Genomic DNA, 13,550 nt, shown 5'->3' with positions numbered 1-13,550 from the left:
AACTAGTTCATATGTTTGTATCTTCTAGACTAGATTACTCTAATGGGTTATTAGCAGGATGTCCAAGTAATTTGCTGAATAGGCTCCAGCTGATCCAGAGTACTGACAGGAATCAGCAGGAGAGACCACGTCTCTCCAGTGTTAGCGTCGCTCCATTGGTTACCTGTAAAACTCAGAATCCAATTTAAAATGTTATTACTTGCATATAAAGCCCAAAACGGCTCAGCTCCGCAGTATTTACAAGACCTGATAGTGCCTTATGTTCCTGGCAGAGCTCTCCGCTCTCAGAGTGCAGGTTTACTCGTAGTTCCTAAAGTATCTAAATGTAGATTTGGAGGGCGGTTGTTCTGCTATCAGGCACCATTACTATGGAACCAACTTCCAATATGGGTTTAGAAGGCTGACACCAACTCCACCTTTAAAACTAAACTTAAAAACTTTCTGTTTAGTAAAGCCTATAGTTAGTGTTTAGTAAACCTCTAGCTGGTGTTGGTAAATCTCTAGGTAGTGTAAACTCTAGTGTGTTAGAGCCAGTAGTCATAGTTGCAGCTATAGACGAATCCGGCGACCGGTTTGTGTGCGCCGCCATCTTGCGGCGGCGCCATTGCTGCGGTGGCAGGTGTCAATCTGCCACCGCAGCGCTGTTATTGTAACCTGACGCTCTACAGCATCATTATAGCTGGATTGATGATGTTAGACAGTGACCTTCCATAAATAATGAAGGTATCTTAAATTAATGCTGATGTTAATTTATAAATAATGATTTGTTTGAGCGATAAGCAGGAAAGAATAGAGGAATAGGGAGATAAGGGAGTGTATGATTAAACACTGTAATATAGCTCTCTCCACCTCCTCTCCTTACGAGGCATGTCTGCACAATTAAATATTACCTGTGTATGTTTTGTTTAATTTTAGGTATCCAAGAATATTTTATTGATCGCCTGGCGTCCGATGACGAAAAAAAACGCAATTACAGGTCTCTAATTGAAGGGCAGAACTATCTCAGCTCCGGATGATACAGAATACATACATACATAACCCCAATCTGCAGATAAAACTAGTTTGTTGAGGAAAAAATATTAACTCTATTTGTAGCTGCAGAAGAAAAAAATAATCTCACGAGGAAAACAAAAATATTGCTCATGTCTCGGAGCCTCTTCAGCATAAAAAAAAAGAAAAGAGAAGTAAGAGTAATAAAAAAGATATACTGTATGTTGTACTATTATACTAATTTATTCAAACACATGGCGAGTCAAACATCTACCAAAGCAGCTGTCAAACACTAAACAAGGTAGTAAGACGTGGGTTGTGCAGAACTGCGGCAGTAAATCCTCATCGGAGCTCCACTAGTAGTGATTTCATATGGATCAAACCGTTAATAATCATTATTTTCTCCATATACCGCTCCCTGGCTTCCTTGTTTAAGGTATCCAGGTAAATTCCAGTTCCTTTCCAGCAGTTTAACATCTTTTTTTTGCGTTCCGTCTGTTCACTTGGTGAAACAGAAAAGTGGTTTTGACAGTCCGTCCCGTCTTCATTCACTATCAAAACAAATGCACGTGACGGGACAGGAGTTTTCCGATGATACAAATACATTAAGAGAGCCTGGCAGGGAGCGGAGTAATAGATCCATACGTATATATGTCTATGGGCTGGAGCGGAGGAGCGGAGCCGCCACCGCAGTAATGGCGGCCCGCTCGACTTCCGGGTTTCGCCGGATTCGTCTATAGAACAAGACTATAATAGTTAGTCTCAAATATAGCTTGGTGGTAGATATGCTGCTATAGGCCTATGCTGCAGGGGGACAGCAGAAAAAAAAAATACAGCACCATAAAGCATAAACTATAAAAACACCATAAAACTCAGATAGACTAACCAACCACACGTTTCAACTAGCAGATAGCCGATGCTACAATAAAAACCCCAGCCAGATCTGGCATCATTAAATTAAATAAAGAAGTTCTTGCCTATTTGACGCAAACGGTGGACCCAGCACGTACCAAAAATAAATCCTTCAAAAAAAGGGTATGCACAGTGCTTACAGGATTCCGTCTGGCTGCGCCGCTGCATTATATACAGTTTAATGCACTGGTAAGATGCGCAAGACTTTGATCATTTTTTATTTTTTTTTTTACTTTTTTGTAGGTGTGCCGTCACCTTAATGTTTTTAGCTGCATTTTCATCCGTGTTTCTGTTGCGCCGCCACCTGTTAGGCTGTGTTTTCATCTGTTTCTGGGTGTGCCATCACCTTTAATGTTTAGTTGTGTTTTCATCTGTGTTTCTGATCCGCTGACACCTTAATGTTTATGTTTGCATCTGTGTGGAGGTGCGCATAATAATGTCACCATATCTGTAGTGTGCCGTGCGCACGTTATCCAATTTGTCACTGCAAAGTTTTGTTTGAGGAAAAAAGATCTTTGAAATACTTATTGAACACTGAATAGCCAACCAACATATCCTCTCCCTAATGGATAGTGTAATATTCAGGCCGAGTGAGAGCCTGAAATTAGCCGTATAGAGCAGTGGATGGACTGTTTCTGTGCAAAATTGAATCGTGGCGGCGCCACTGTCCTAATGATTTATAAAGCATAGGACAGCGGTGGATGCTAATAATCTCCAAAATTATTGATATTGGAATACGTTTTATCACACAATAGCTTAAAGTGAACAGCTGCTGCCAAAAACATGAGCTCTTGACAGCAAACGCTCTCCTCCTCTGTTTGCATTGAGACGCAGTTGCTGCACAGACACCAGGGATTTTGTCCCACTCTCGCCTCATCCCGTCTTTTTTGGTCTTCATTTGGCTCGTTTTGAGATATGTTTTCAGTGTTGTCCTCCTCCTTGACCTTGTGCTCGGGTTCAAATTGAAATGGCTGAACAGATGACATGTTTATCCTCTGGATTATCTCGTTGAACAGTCAAAACAGTGTACAGGGGCCAGCAGGTGCCACCGTCTGACGTCACTACCCAGAATGCATTGCGGTGTATACAACAATGGCGACCTACGAGTTAAATTATATTTTCAAATTTTATAAAAACGAAGACATCAAAGAGGTTTTTTATATCACATTGTTATAATTGATACCAACATTTATCTTTTAAGACCTACATGTCTTAATGGCCAGGGTTCCCTTTAACAACCAATCAGATCATTATACGACAGTTAACAACCAATCAGATCATTATACGACAGTTAACAACCGATCAGATCATTATACCACAGTTGACAACCAATCAGATTGCAGAATTTCACCTTTCCGTTTTCCAATGGTATTTTTATGTCTCAGAGAGAGCAGGGAGTGAGGGATCATGGGTAGTAATGTGGCTCTTTGCAGTAACACAGTAACCGATTGTGGTTGAGTCTCTGACTGGTTGGGCACCCCTGGTGTAGAGGTTGGTGGGGTTGTCCATGAGGACGAACCTCTGCAAACACAACATGAATGTGTTAAGCTTGAGCTCCTACGCAGAAGCAACCAGACCTGCAGAACCGACCACAAGGGTCCGAATCTGGACCTGCAGAACCGACCACAAGGGTCCGGATCTGGACCTGCAGAACCAACCACAACGGTCCGGATCTGGACCTGAAGAATCGACCACAAGGGTCCGGATCTGGACCTGAAAAACGGACCACAAGGGTCCGGATCGGGACCTGCACTTCCTCTGACTAGAGGGATAGAGTTATAGGCGAAGGAACGGTAAGGTCTCGATCTAGTTCCTAGTGGTCAGTGAGGTTTTCTGTTTCAGAAATTGAGCTCTGGTTTTAATCACGCGACCAACGGTTGAGTGGATAAATGTTCTGCAACCTTTGAACACAGAAGCTGTAAAGATAAAATAATCAGTGATGTGAAAAAGCTGGTTCACGCTGGAGTAGTGTTGTAAAGTGAGATAAGGCACACACACACACACACACACACACACACACACACACACACACACACACACACACACACACACACACACACACACACACACACACACACACTGGAGTTTGCACTCCAACTCAACCAGGAAACCAGTCGGTCCTCATTACTGACTGACGACGCCCTCAGACATCAGAAGTCAAAGTAACTGACAGTCTGAACCGTCAGCGTCGCCAGCGGAGAGAACATGGCCTCCAGCTCGGAGGACGACCTCTCGTGTCCCGTTTGTCAGGACATTTTCAAAGACCCGGTCGTCCTGTCGTGCAGCCACAGCTTCTGCCGGGCCTGCATCCAGTCGTGGTGGGAGGAGAAGGAAACACGACCGTGTCCGTGCTGCCAGAGGAGGTCATCGAGGACCGACCCTCCTCGCAACCTGGCGTTGAAGAACCTGTGCGAGGCCTTTCTGCGGGACGGGGAGCGGCGAGCGGCAGCAGGGTCCGAGCACATGTGCAGCCTGCATGGTGAGAAGCTCAAGATCTTCTGTCTGGACCACCAGGAGTTGGTCTGCTTGGTCTGCCGGGACTCTGAGACTCACAGCAACCACAGCTTCAGACCCATCGACGAGGCGGCCCAGGATCTCCGCCGGCGGCTGCAGAGAGGCCTGAAACCCCTCCGGAGGAAGCTGACGCTCTTCCAGCAGGTGACGGGGGACAGCATCTCCACGGCAGAACACATCCAAGTCCAGGCTGAGAAGACTGAGAAGGAGATCCGGCAGCAGTTTCTGAAGCTTCACCAGTTCCTGGAAGAGGAAAAGAAGGCGAGGGTGAAGGCGCTGAAGGAGGAGAAGGAGCAGAAGAGTCGGCTGGTGAAGGAGAAGGTGGAGGCTCTGACTCGGGACATGGACGCTCTTTCAGACACGATCAGAGCGACGGAGACGGAGCTGAGAGCCGGAGACGTCTTGCTGCTGCTCAGCCACAAGGTGGCGACCCGGAGGGTCAGGCAGGGCCCAGTTCTGCCAGACCCGGAGCCGATTTCAGGGGCTTTGATAGATGTGGCCAAACATCTGGGAAACCTGACCTTCAACATCTGGAAGGAGATGAAGGACAGGGTGAACTACAGTCCTATGATCCTGGATCCAAACACCGCCGACCCAGATCTCGTTGTGTCTGATGACCTGATGAGTGTCACATTCGTGGGGTCGCGAGATCTGCCGAGCAACCCGGAGAGGACCCGATTCCCCGGCACCGTCCGGGGCTCCGAGGTGGTGAAGTCAGGGATTCACAGGTGGGGCGTGGATGTTGGAGACAACGCTGACTGGGAGCTGGGAATGCTGGAAGCCGATGGTGGCGACACAGCGGAGCCGCGGCGGTGGAGGATTTCACTCAAGGACGGTAGATACAAGGCGTTGGCTGGATCGGGCTCGGAGAAAGACCTGCAGGTCGGGGAGCACGGGGGGATCGTGGTTAATCTGAACTTCGATGAGGGGAAGCTGTTGTTCATAGATCTTGACACGAACACAGTCTTCCACACCTTCACGCACACGTTCACGGGCGAGATGTTTCCTTACGTGTACACCCGGAGCTCATTGCCACTGAGGATCCTGACACTCAAGGCTTCCGTGACGACACCGAGTTAGGCAGGTTAGGAGGTGGGACCCTGAACCCTGAACCCTGAACCCTGAGACGAGTCAACATCCCCTGTAAGGTCGTATCTTCGTCCGCCTCGTTTGCATTTCACATTCTTGTCGGACTTGTGGACTCTGACTGGGACTCGTTCAGCTCCAGCATGTCTCAGCGTTTCAGTTCCAGATTCAAATGTTGGCTGATCTGTGAACGTGAATCCAGGAAAGATGCTTCTGGATGATGATCTAAGAGTAACTCATGATGATTGATAAAGATGATTGATCATGTGACTGGTGACAGGACCGTTGTCTCAGACAATCCTGTAAATATTGACGACTGATGTCTGATAAACAATCACAGCTACTCTATGTAGAAATACCACGTCTGACCTCATGGGGCAGCGATCACGAGATGAAATCGTGTAACAAGAGAGGTCGAACCAGACGAGAGCTTGAAAAGCCCGTTCCCTTGTTTTCTCCTTTCCTTGTTTCCTCGTTTCTTTGTTTCCTCGTTCCCTTGTTTCCTCGTTTCCTTGTTTCCTCCTTTCTTTGTTTCCTCGTTTGTTGTTGAAGTGAGAGAAAGAACAGATCTTTGAGGACGGTTGGGACGCGCCCACCTTGTGTCAATCCCAGACCTGTTTTAGCTTAGCTGACCCGGCTGGTTGCCATGGAAACACCGTAACTATCAGAGCTACCCTGGGACAAAGGTTGGGTTGCAGTCGGGTCCGCCTCCCGGCGGCTGATTGGCTTGGTGTCCTGAGATGATCGGCTGATTGATCCCCACTCACCAGTAGATCTAGATCTCCCCCACCTGGTCAGATGTGGTACTGCTACAAGAAGAGTCTTAAATGCTGCCGGTAAAACTTGGTGGTTGAGGGAAATAAAATAAAAATATTGAATATTTTTATTTTTTAAACATAAAAGATGTATGCTCTTTTTAAAACTGCCGTAATAATATAATTTACCTTTAATATAATTTACCTTTTTTGTGAGGTGAAATTCACTTTGGACAGCACGGAGTTCAATTCAATTCAATTTTATTTATATAGCGTCTAATACAACAGATGTTGTCTGTAGACGCTTTCCAGAGATCCAGAACATGAACATAAACCCCCGAGCAATCATTACATAAACAATGGCAGGTAAAAACTCCCCTAGTGGGAGAAAAGCCTTAAGCCAAACAGTGGCAAGAAAAACTCCCCTTTAGGAGAAAGAAACCTGGACCAGGACCTGGATCATAAGGGGGGAAGAAACCTGGACCAGGACCAGGCTCATAAGGGGGGACCCTCCTGCCCTCCTGAAATAAAATAAATGGAAACCTATTTATCAGGAGTATGTTGATTATCTTCAACTGTCCAGATAACAACAATAAGAACTGATAACTGACTTCACATGTGTTAAGAGCTCAATTGTAACTAAGACAATTTCTTTAAATGAGACCTATTTTGGCATTTAATGTATATTTTAAACAGGCCTTGAATGTCTTAAAAAGCTCTGGGCAGAAGAGCAGCGGCTGTTTACACTATTAAAGCATCAGGACTGTCCTAACTGGCCGCGAGTTTAGCAGTTTCAGTGTGGACAGAAAGAGTTTAACGGTTCCAGTGTGGAAAGAGAGAGTTTAACGGTTTCAGTTTGGACAGAAAGAGTTTAACGGTTTCAGTGTGGACAGAAAGAGTTTAACGGTTCCAGTGTGGAAAGAGAGAGTTTAACGGTTTCAGTTTGGACAGAAAGAGTTTAACGGTTTCAGTGTGGACAGAGAGCGTCCGATGTCACGCAGCTCGACGTGATAGTCGGACGCTCGCATTCAGTTATGACACGGTGTAAACGGATCTTAAGCCTGAATTACGGTTCTGCGTTAAATCGACGCGTACCCTACGCCGTAGGCTCTGCGTTGGTGAAACGCGGAACCATAAATCAGCCTTTAGTTCCCTGAAGAGGGAACGGGTCACCTCGTCTTCACACTCATTCACACAGGAAGATTTAATTGAATTCTAAACAGGTACACCACAGTTATTTACTCCGATTCATCATCATTTAATTTCTTATGTTACAAGACAAATGAATCATGTTAACTGTAAATAAATCACAACACTGAATGTTCACAAATGGCAACTTTATTGTTAAAAAAAATAAAATAACATTTGTACACATTATATACTCCACTTATATCGGGGTTCATAAATTTGCTCCGATCTTGGCCGTTCAAGGTGACATGGGTTGGCTTCCTGGTTCCATAAGACGTAAATGTGAGATGATTAGATTGTGGAATCGTTTACTTAATATGCCGGAAGACAGGATCAATAAGAAAGTTTTTATTTGGAGTAAATTAAATGGTTCGCCATGGGCTAAAGAAATATTTGCATTATTTGAAGAGGTTGGATTCAATGTATAGGAATAACTTAACCTGTTCAATAACTTCAATTAGTGATACGTTTTTTGCTTTATTTGAGACAAAATGGTTAAATGAGATTTTGTTTAAACCCAAATTACGAACATACATCCAAATCAAGCACAATTATGGCCCTGAACCTTATGTTAAAGCAAACCTAACACGAAATCAAAGGTCTTTAATGGCTCAGCTGAGAACAGGGATCCTTCCCTGGAATCTTGAAGTCGGTAGATTTAAAAACATTCCCGAAGATGAGAGGTTGTGTGAATTATGCGAACTTAATGAAGTGGAAAGTGAATAACATTTTTTGTTATATTGCCCTCTGTATGATGAACTGAGAACTCCATTATTTACCGAAATGTTTGTTAAAAAAACGGAAATGTTCTGGTGCTCTGACGATGATAGAACGGACGGGTTGTTTAACTTCAATGTTTTTAAGTTGGCTCATTTTGTTTCTGAAGCCTGGAGAAAGCACCAGGATTGTTTATATGTTTAATTGGTACAGGGTCTGTTGTCTGGCTTTCATTTGCTTTATGTTCCTTTCTCTTTTTTTTGGTGTCTTGTAAGCCCACTCGGGCATGACACGTAAATAAAAAGTTCAAATCAAATCAAATCAAATATACACAATACACTGTTTATATACACCAAGTTGTATATAAATAACATTTATGCACTATTGCTGGCTCAAGGAAGGACCGTGCGTCTTCTCAAGGTGTCGTTGAACAGCTTCAGGTGCTTGGAAGATCTGAAACCATAGACAGAAGAAAAATGTATTACTAATAGAGCTCCGGTGTTACCTAACACTCCGTTAGGGAACACTGGAGGCATCGGAGCTGCTCACCGGAGCTTCTGTGAGTGACTCCGTTAGGTAACACTGGAGCCACTGGAGCTCCGGTGTTACCCGTAGACAAATATAAATAACATAAAAAATCAACGTCACTTACCGCTGACTCGTGTGCAGTTGCCGGGTCCGTACTGTTGGTACTGATCCTTTTATGAGGGTAAGTGTCGATGCAAAACCTAATATTTACTGTCCCTCGTTGTTCAAACAGCCACATGATTCACTTATACGCTTCGGAACAATGGCAGAAGCTCCGGCCGGCGGAGTTAGTTGTGGACGTGGTTTCAGCAGCGGAGGAGACCTATGGAAATTGCTCCCGCCGTTGCATAAAGACGGGAGCGTTCTCTGAGTTCTCTGAGTTGGCAGGCTGAGGGAAGACCACTTTATATATGTTAAAGCAAGTGGATATAATAATGACTGCATTAAAATGACTTATTTGCCCTCTAGTGGACTTATAAATTACCGTTTTTTAAGGAGGAGAAGCTCATTTTCGCCTTACATCATATAGACGAATCCGGCGACCGGTTTGTGTGCGCCGCCATCTTGCGGCGGCGCCATCGCTGCGGTGGCAGGTGTCAATCTGCCACCGCAGCGCTGTTATTGTAACCTGACGCTCTACAGCATCATTATAGCTGGATTGATGATGTTAGACAGTGGCCTTCCATAAATAATGAAGGTATCTTAAATTAATGCTGATGTTAATTTATAAATAATGATTTGTTTGAGCGATAAGCAGGAAAGAATAGAGGAATAGGGAGATAAGGGAGTGTATGATTAAACACTGTAATATAGCTCTCTCCACCTCCTCTCCTTACGAGGCACGTCTGCACAATTAAATATTACCTGTTTATGTTTTGTTTTATTTTAGGTATCCAAGCATATTTTATTGATCGCCTGGCGTCCGATGACGAAAAAAACCGCAATTACAGGTCTCTAATTGAAGGGCAGAACTATCTCAGCTCCGGATGATACATAATACATACATACATAACCCCAATCTGCAGATAAAACTAGTTTGTTGAGGAAAAAATATCAACTCTATTTGTAGCTGCAGAAGAAAAAAATAATCTCACGAGGAAAAGAAAAATATTGCTCACGCCATCGGAGCCTCTTCAGCATAAAAAAAAAGAAAAGAGAAGTAAGAGTAATAAAAAAGATGTAGGCTACTGTATGTTGTTATATTATACTAATTTATTGAAACACATGGCGAGTCAAACATTTACCAAAGCAGCTGCCAAACACTAAACAAGGTAGTAAGACGTGGCTTGTGCAGAACTGCGGCAGTAAATCCTCATCGGAGCTCCATTCTTTAGGGATTTCATATGGATCCAAACCGTTAATAATCATTATTTTCTCCATATACCGCTCCCTGGCTTCCTTGTTTAAGGTATCCAGGTAAATTCCAGTTCCTTTCCAGCAGTTTAACATCTTTTTTTGCGTTCCGTCTGTTCACTTGGTGAAACAGAAAAGTAGTTTTGAAAGTCCCTCCCGTCTTCATTCACTATCAAAACAAATGCATGTGACGGGACAGGAGTGTTCCGATGATACAAATACATTAAGAGAGCCTGGCAGGGAGCGGAGTAATAGATCCATACGTATATATGTCTATGGGCTGGAGCGGAGGAGCGGAGCCGCCACCGCAGTAATGGCGGCCGCTCGACTTCCGGGTTTCGCCGGATTCGTCTATAGACAAGTTTACCGGCCGTTTCCGCTCTACTTCCTAAACTCCTCCCCTCTAAGCAGTTCACTTCCGTTTTGGGGTTTTTCCATTGAAAACAGTGGCAACATTGCTCTGACAAAGAGGGACAAAATGGATATTTCTAAGAAAAAAAGTGGTTCGGGAACGACATGTCTCGGCAGTTGGATGTAAGAACTCGAGGGAGCACCTGAAGGAATGGTTGGATAGATAGAGCTGCAACCACAAACCAGCTACAAAGAGACACGTCCATGCGCTCTGTTGTTTACTTTTTTTCTGAAGCCACGGACCGGGCTGGAGGCTTTACATCTAAAAAACCACCGCGCAACATTTTTGTTTGTTCACACCACTTTGTTGACAAAAAAACAACAAAGGATAATCCATTCCCTGAGTTGTGGTTGGTTTATAATCACTCTCCCCGGCCAGAAAGGAGTAACTCAGCCAGCGGATCCGCTGCCTCCCCCGGAGAAACAAACACGGATCTGAGGGTAAGTTCAGCAACTTTAGCTGTGAAGCTGACAGTACTGTAAATTATGAAGAAGTTGTCATACACTAACATTGCTACTGGTATTTTTATAAGGCAGTTGATGGTTTTGAGATGGGACGTGTGTGTATGTGTGTGCGTGCCTGCGTGTGAAAAAATCTGCCAGTGGAACAAGATTTTTTTGCTTGTAATGAGAAGATAAATCTTGTCCCACTGGCAGATTTTTCTACTTATTTCAAATGAAAATGTACTTGAAACAGGTGAAGATTGTCAAATAAGTTATTTTTTTGGTAAATACTCTTGTTTTAAGTGTAATGAGATTTTCTGCATTAATTTTGCTCCATGTTTTTCTCTTCCCCTTTTTTTAGATGGTCCTGAAACCTATCACCTGAGGCCGAGCCTGCTACACAAGTGATGTTGTTCATTAAATAAAGATAAACAACAAATACTGTGTGCATTGTATTTTTTAATATTATATATGAATAGTTTTTATAGTGATGTAATTGTGTGGGATGCTTTTGTATTTTACTATGGAGGTACGGGAACTGTTAATTGAATTTGTGCACAAAAATCAAATGTGTGCATATTCTACAGTTGTGCATAAATAAATAGAAATGTAATTCATGTAGTTCAGTGCAATAATGAAATTAAATTAAGTTTCATCAAACTTTATTTTCACAGTACAAACATCTGTTGGTTCCTAAATAAGGCTGCTCATTTTGGTTTTAAAATGCTGACATATTTACTGCAGAACTGTAACCTTCCCTCAACAAAATCATCAATTTTTGGGAGTAGGCTATGTGTGAAAAGTTGGGTGATGGCGGGAGGCAGAGCTGCAGGAGAATATTCCCAGGGCTGGTCCTCCACTCTTCATGAGTCCTACAGAGTTTCACCTCCTGTGCCGGTTCTGGAGTGGTAGAAGATGCTGTTGGTGACGGCTGGTAAAGATCCTTCCTGTTGTGTGTGTATTGTGATAAAGTTCTTTATTTTCTGTAATTCAATTAAAAAAAAAAAAAAAAATGTCAACATTCTGGATTCATTACAAATCAACTGAAATATTGCAAGCCTTTTATTATTTTAATATTGCTTATTATGGCTTACAGTTTAAGATTAAGATTCCCAGAATATTCTAATTTTTTGAGATAGGATATTTGAGTTTTCTTAAGCTGTAAGCCATGATCAGCAATATTAAAATAATAAAAGACTTGCAATATTTCAGTTGATTTGTAATGAATCCAGAATGTATGACATTTTTGTTTTTACAATTGCATTAGAGAAAATCACAATATTCTAATTTTCTGAGACAGTCCTGTACTTCATCTTCTTCTGACCAGCATTTCTTTCAGACCCAGCTCTTGTCAGTCAGTGCAGGCAAGCCCGGTTTTCCCGTCTCACAGCATTTTCTACCTAGAGAAAAAAAAAGCCAAGTAAACTATGATGTAGTTTGGATACCAAAAATGAAGACATATATGTCAAATAATCTTGTTACCTTCCATAAGATCGCAGCTGAATGGGAACGATCTCCAGGTCCAGCAACACGAACATGACGCAGGTCTGACTTCTCCATGGAGAAGTCAGCTGCAGCTTCAGTTACAGCACCCGAGCTTTAAGCCCCGCATTGTTCAAACACTGGCCAGGCTCGACATTTGCTTTCAAATAAACAAAACGATCATGTTTGTATGACATGACAAAACCGACTTTGTCTCTGTGCAGATATTGATAAACCTCAGAAACTTTCAGTTTGTCCGTTGCGGATTTCAGGAAGTAGGAGCAGATCAGCTGTCAGTTCTGCAGCTGTCATCACGTTATCATCCCGGTTCTGCACTGAATTCTGGTGGTGAGAGTAACGCCATCTCCAGTCAGAGTAGTAGAACCGTGTTCCCATGACAAAGACATAGTTGTCGACATTAAAAGCTCACGAGCAGCGAGTCTTTGCTTTAGGTTTTGTGTCCACGCCGGTGTGTTTACACCGGTAAACGATGCGCAAATCACTCCCACCGGAAATGACCCGCATCTATGCAGACGAATGGCAGCGCCCGTGTTTTGGCGCGTAAACTTGTCTATATTGTGTCAGTTTATTTGTATGTGAATTCAGGGCTTGTTGACCTGCATTTTGTAATAACGGTGCATTTTGTAATAAACATCCAAAATGTAATAACTTTTTTATTTCATTTTGTTATGAAGCCGCGTTTTGTAATAAACTGCCCCATTTTGTAATAAATTTTGCCACATTATGTAATAAGTTATGCATTTTGAGAAGATTATTATAAAATGCACCTCATGTGATCACTATCACATCTCGGTTGAGGATGCTGAATTCATGATATTCATTCAGCAACTGCGTCGGAAGGTAGCCAGCGGGCTGGAATTTCCATCTATCATGGAAATATTAGACATTTGTGCATCTTGTTTTGTGTGCCTTGTTTTGAAAACAATTAAAACAACAAAGGTATAGCCTTTTTTTATACTCAGCCTAATTGTGTTGTTCATTAGCTGTATTGACCATAAAAAAAAGCTAAATTTTTATGTTAAATGTAGATGCGAATTTTCATGCACGGGAGCTGAATTTCATTTTATTATACACGGCTGATTTAATATAAATGAAGGAATATGTTTACAACTCTTTCCCTTGCTCCCTGCTGGTCCGTGTTTGCTCACT

General features: G+C 43.0%; 1 protein-coding gene and 1 long non-coding RNA gene across 2 annotated transcripts; one reads left to right on the top strand and one right to left on the bottom strand.

Moving 5' to 3' along the window:
- Positions 1 to 4,073: 4,073 nt before the first annotated feature.
- LOC133448234 (E3 ubiquitin-protein ligase TRIM35-like) lies at positions 4,074 to 9,580 on the top strand. Its single transcript, XM_061726574.1, has one exon. The coding sequence runs from the start codon at positions 4,108 to 4,110 to the stop codon at positions 5,494 to 5,496; it is 1,389 nt and encodes a 462-aa protein (XP_061582558.1). The 5' UTR covers positions 4,074 to 4,107; the 3' UTR covers positions 5,497 to 9,580.
- Positions 9,581 to 11,569: 1,989 nt separating this feature from the next.
- LOC133449209 (uncharacterized) lies at positions 11,570 to 12,454 on the bottom strand. The gene is made up of 3 exons (XR_009783011.1): positions 12,381 to 12,454; positions 12,223 to 12,298; positions 11,570 to 11,881 (listed from the first exon to the last, which is right to left on the bottom strand). It is a non-coding gene; the product is annotated as an uncharacterized LOC133449209 (long non-coding RNA).
- Positions 12,455 to 13,550: the final 1,096 nt, after the last annotated feature.

The sequence above is a fragment of the Cololabis saira genome, chromosome 8 (assembly GCF_033807715.1).
Source record: "Cololabis saira isolate AMF1-May2022 chromosome 8, fColSai1.1, whole genome shotgun sequence".
NCBI lineage: Eukaryota > Metazoa > Chordata > Actinopteri > Beloniformes > Belonidae > Cololabis > Cololabis saira.
The sequence above is the reverse complement of the archived record's forward strand: the minus strand, read 5'-3'. Positions and strand labels throughout refer to the sequence as shown.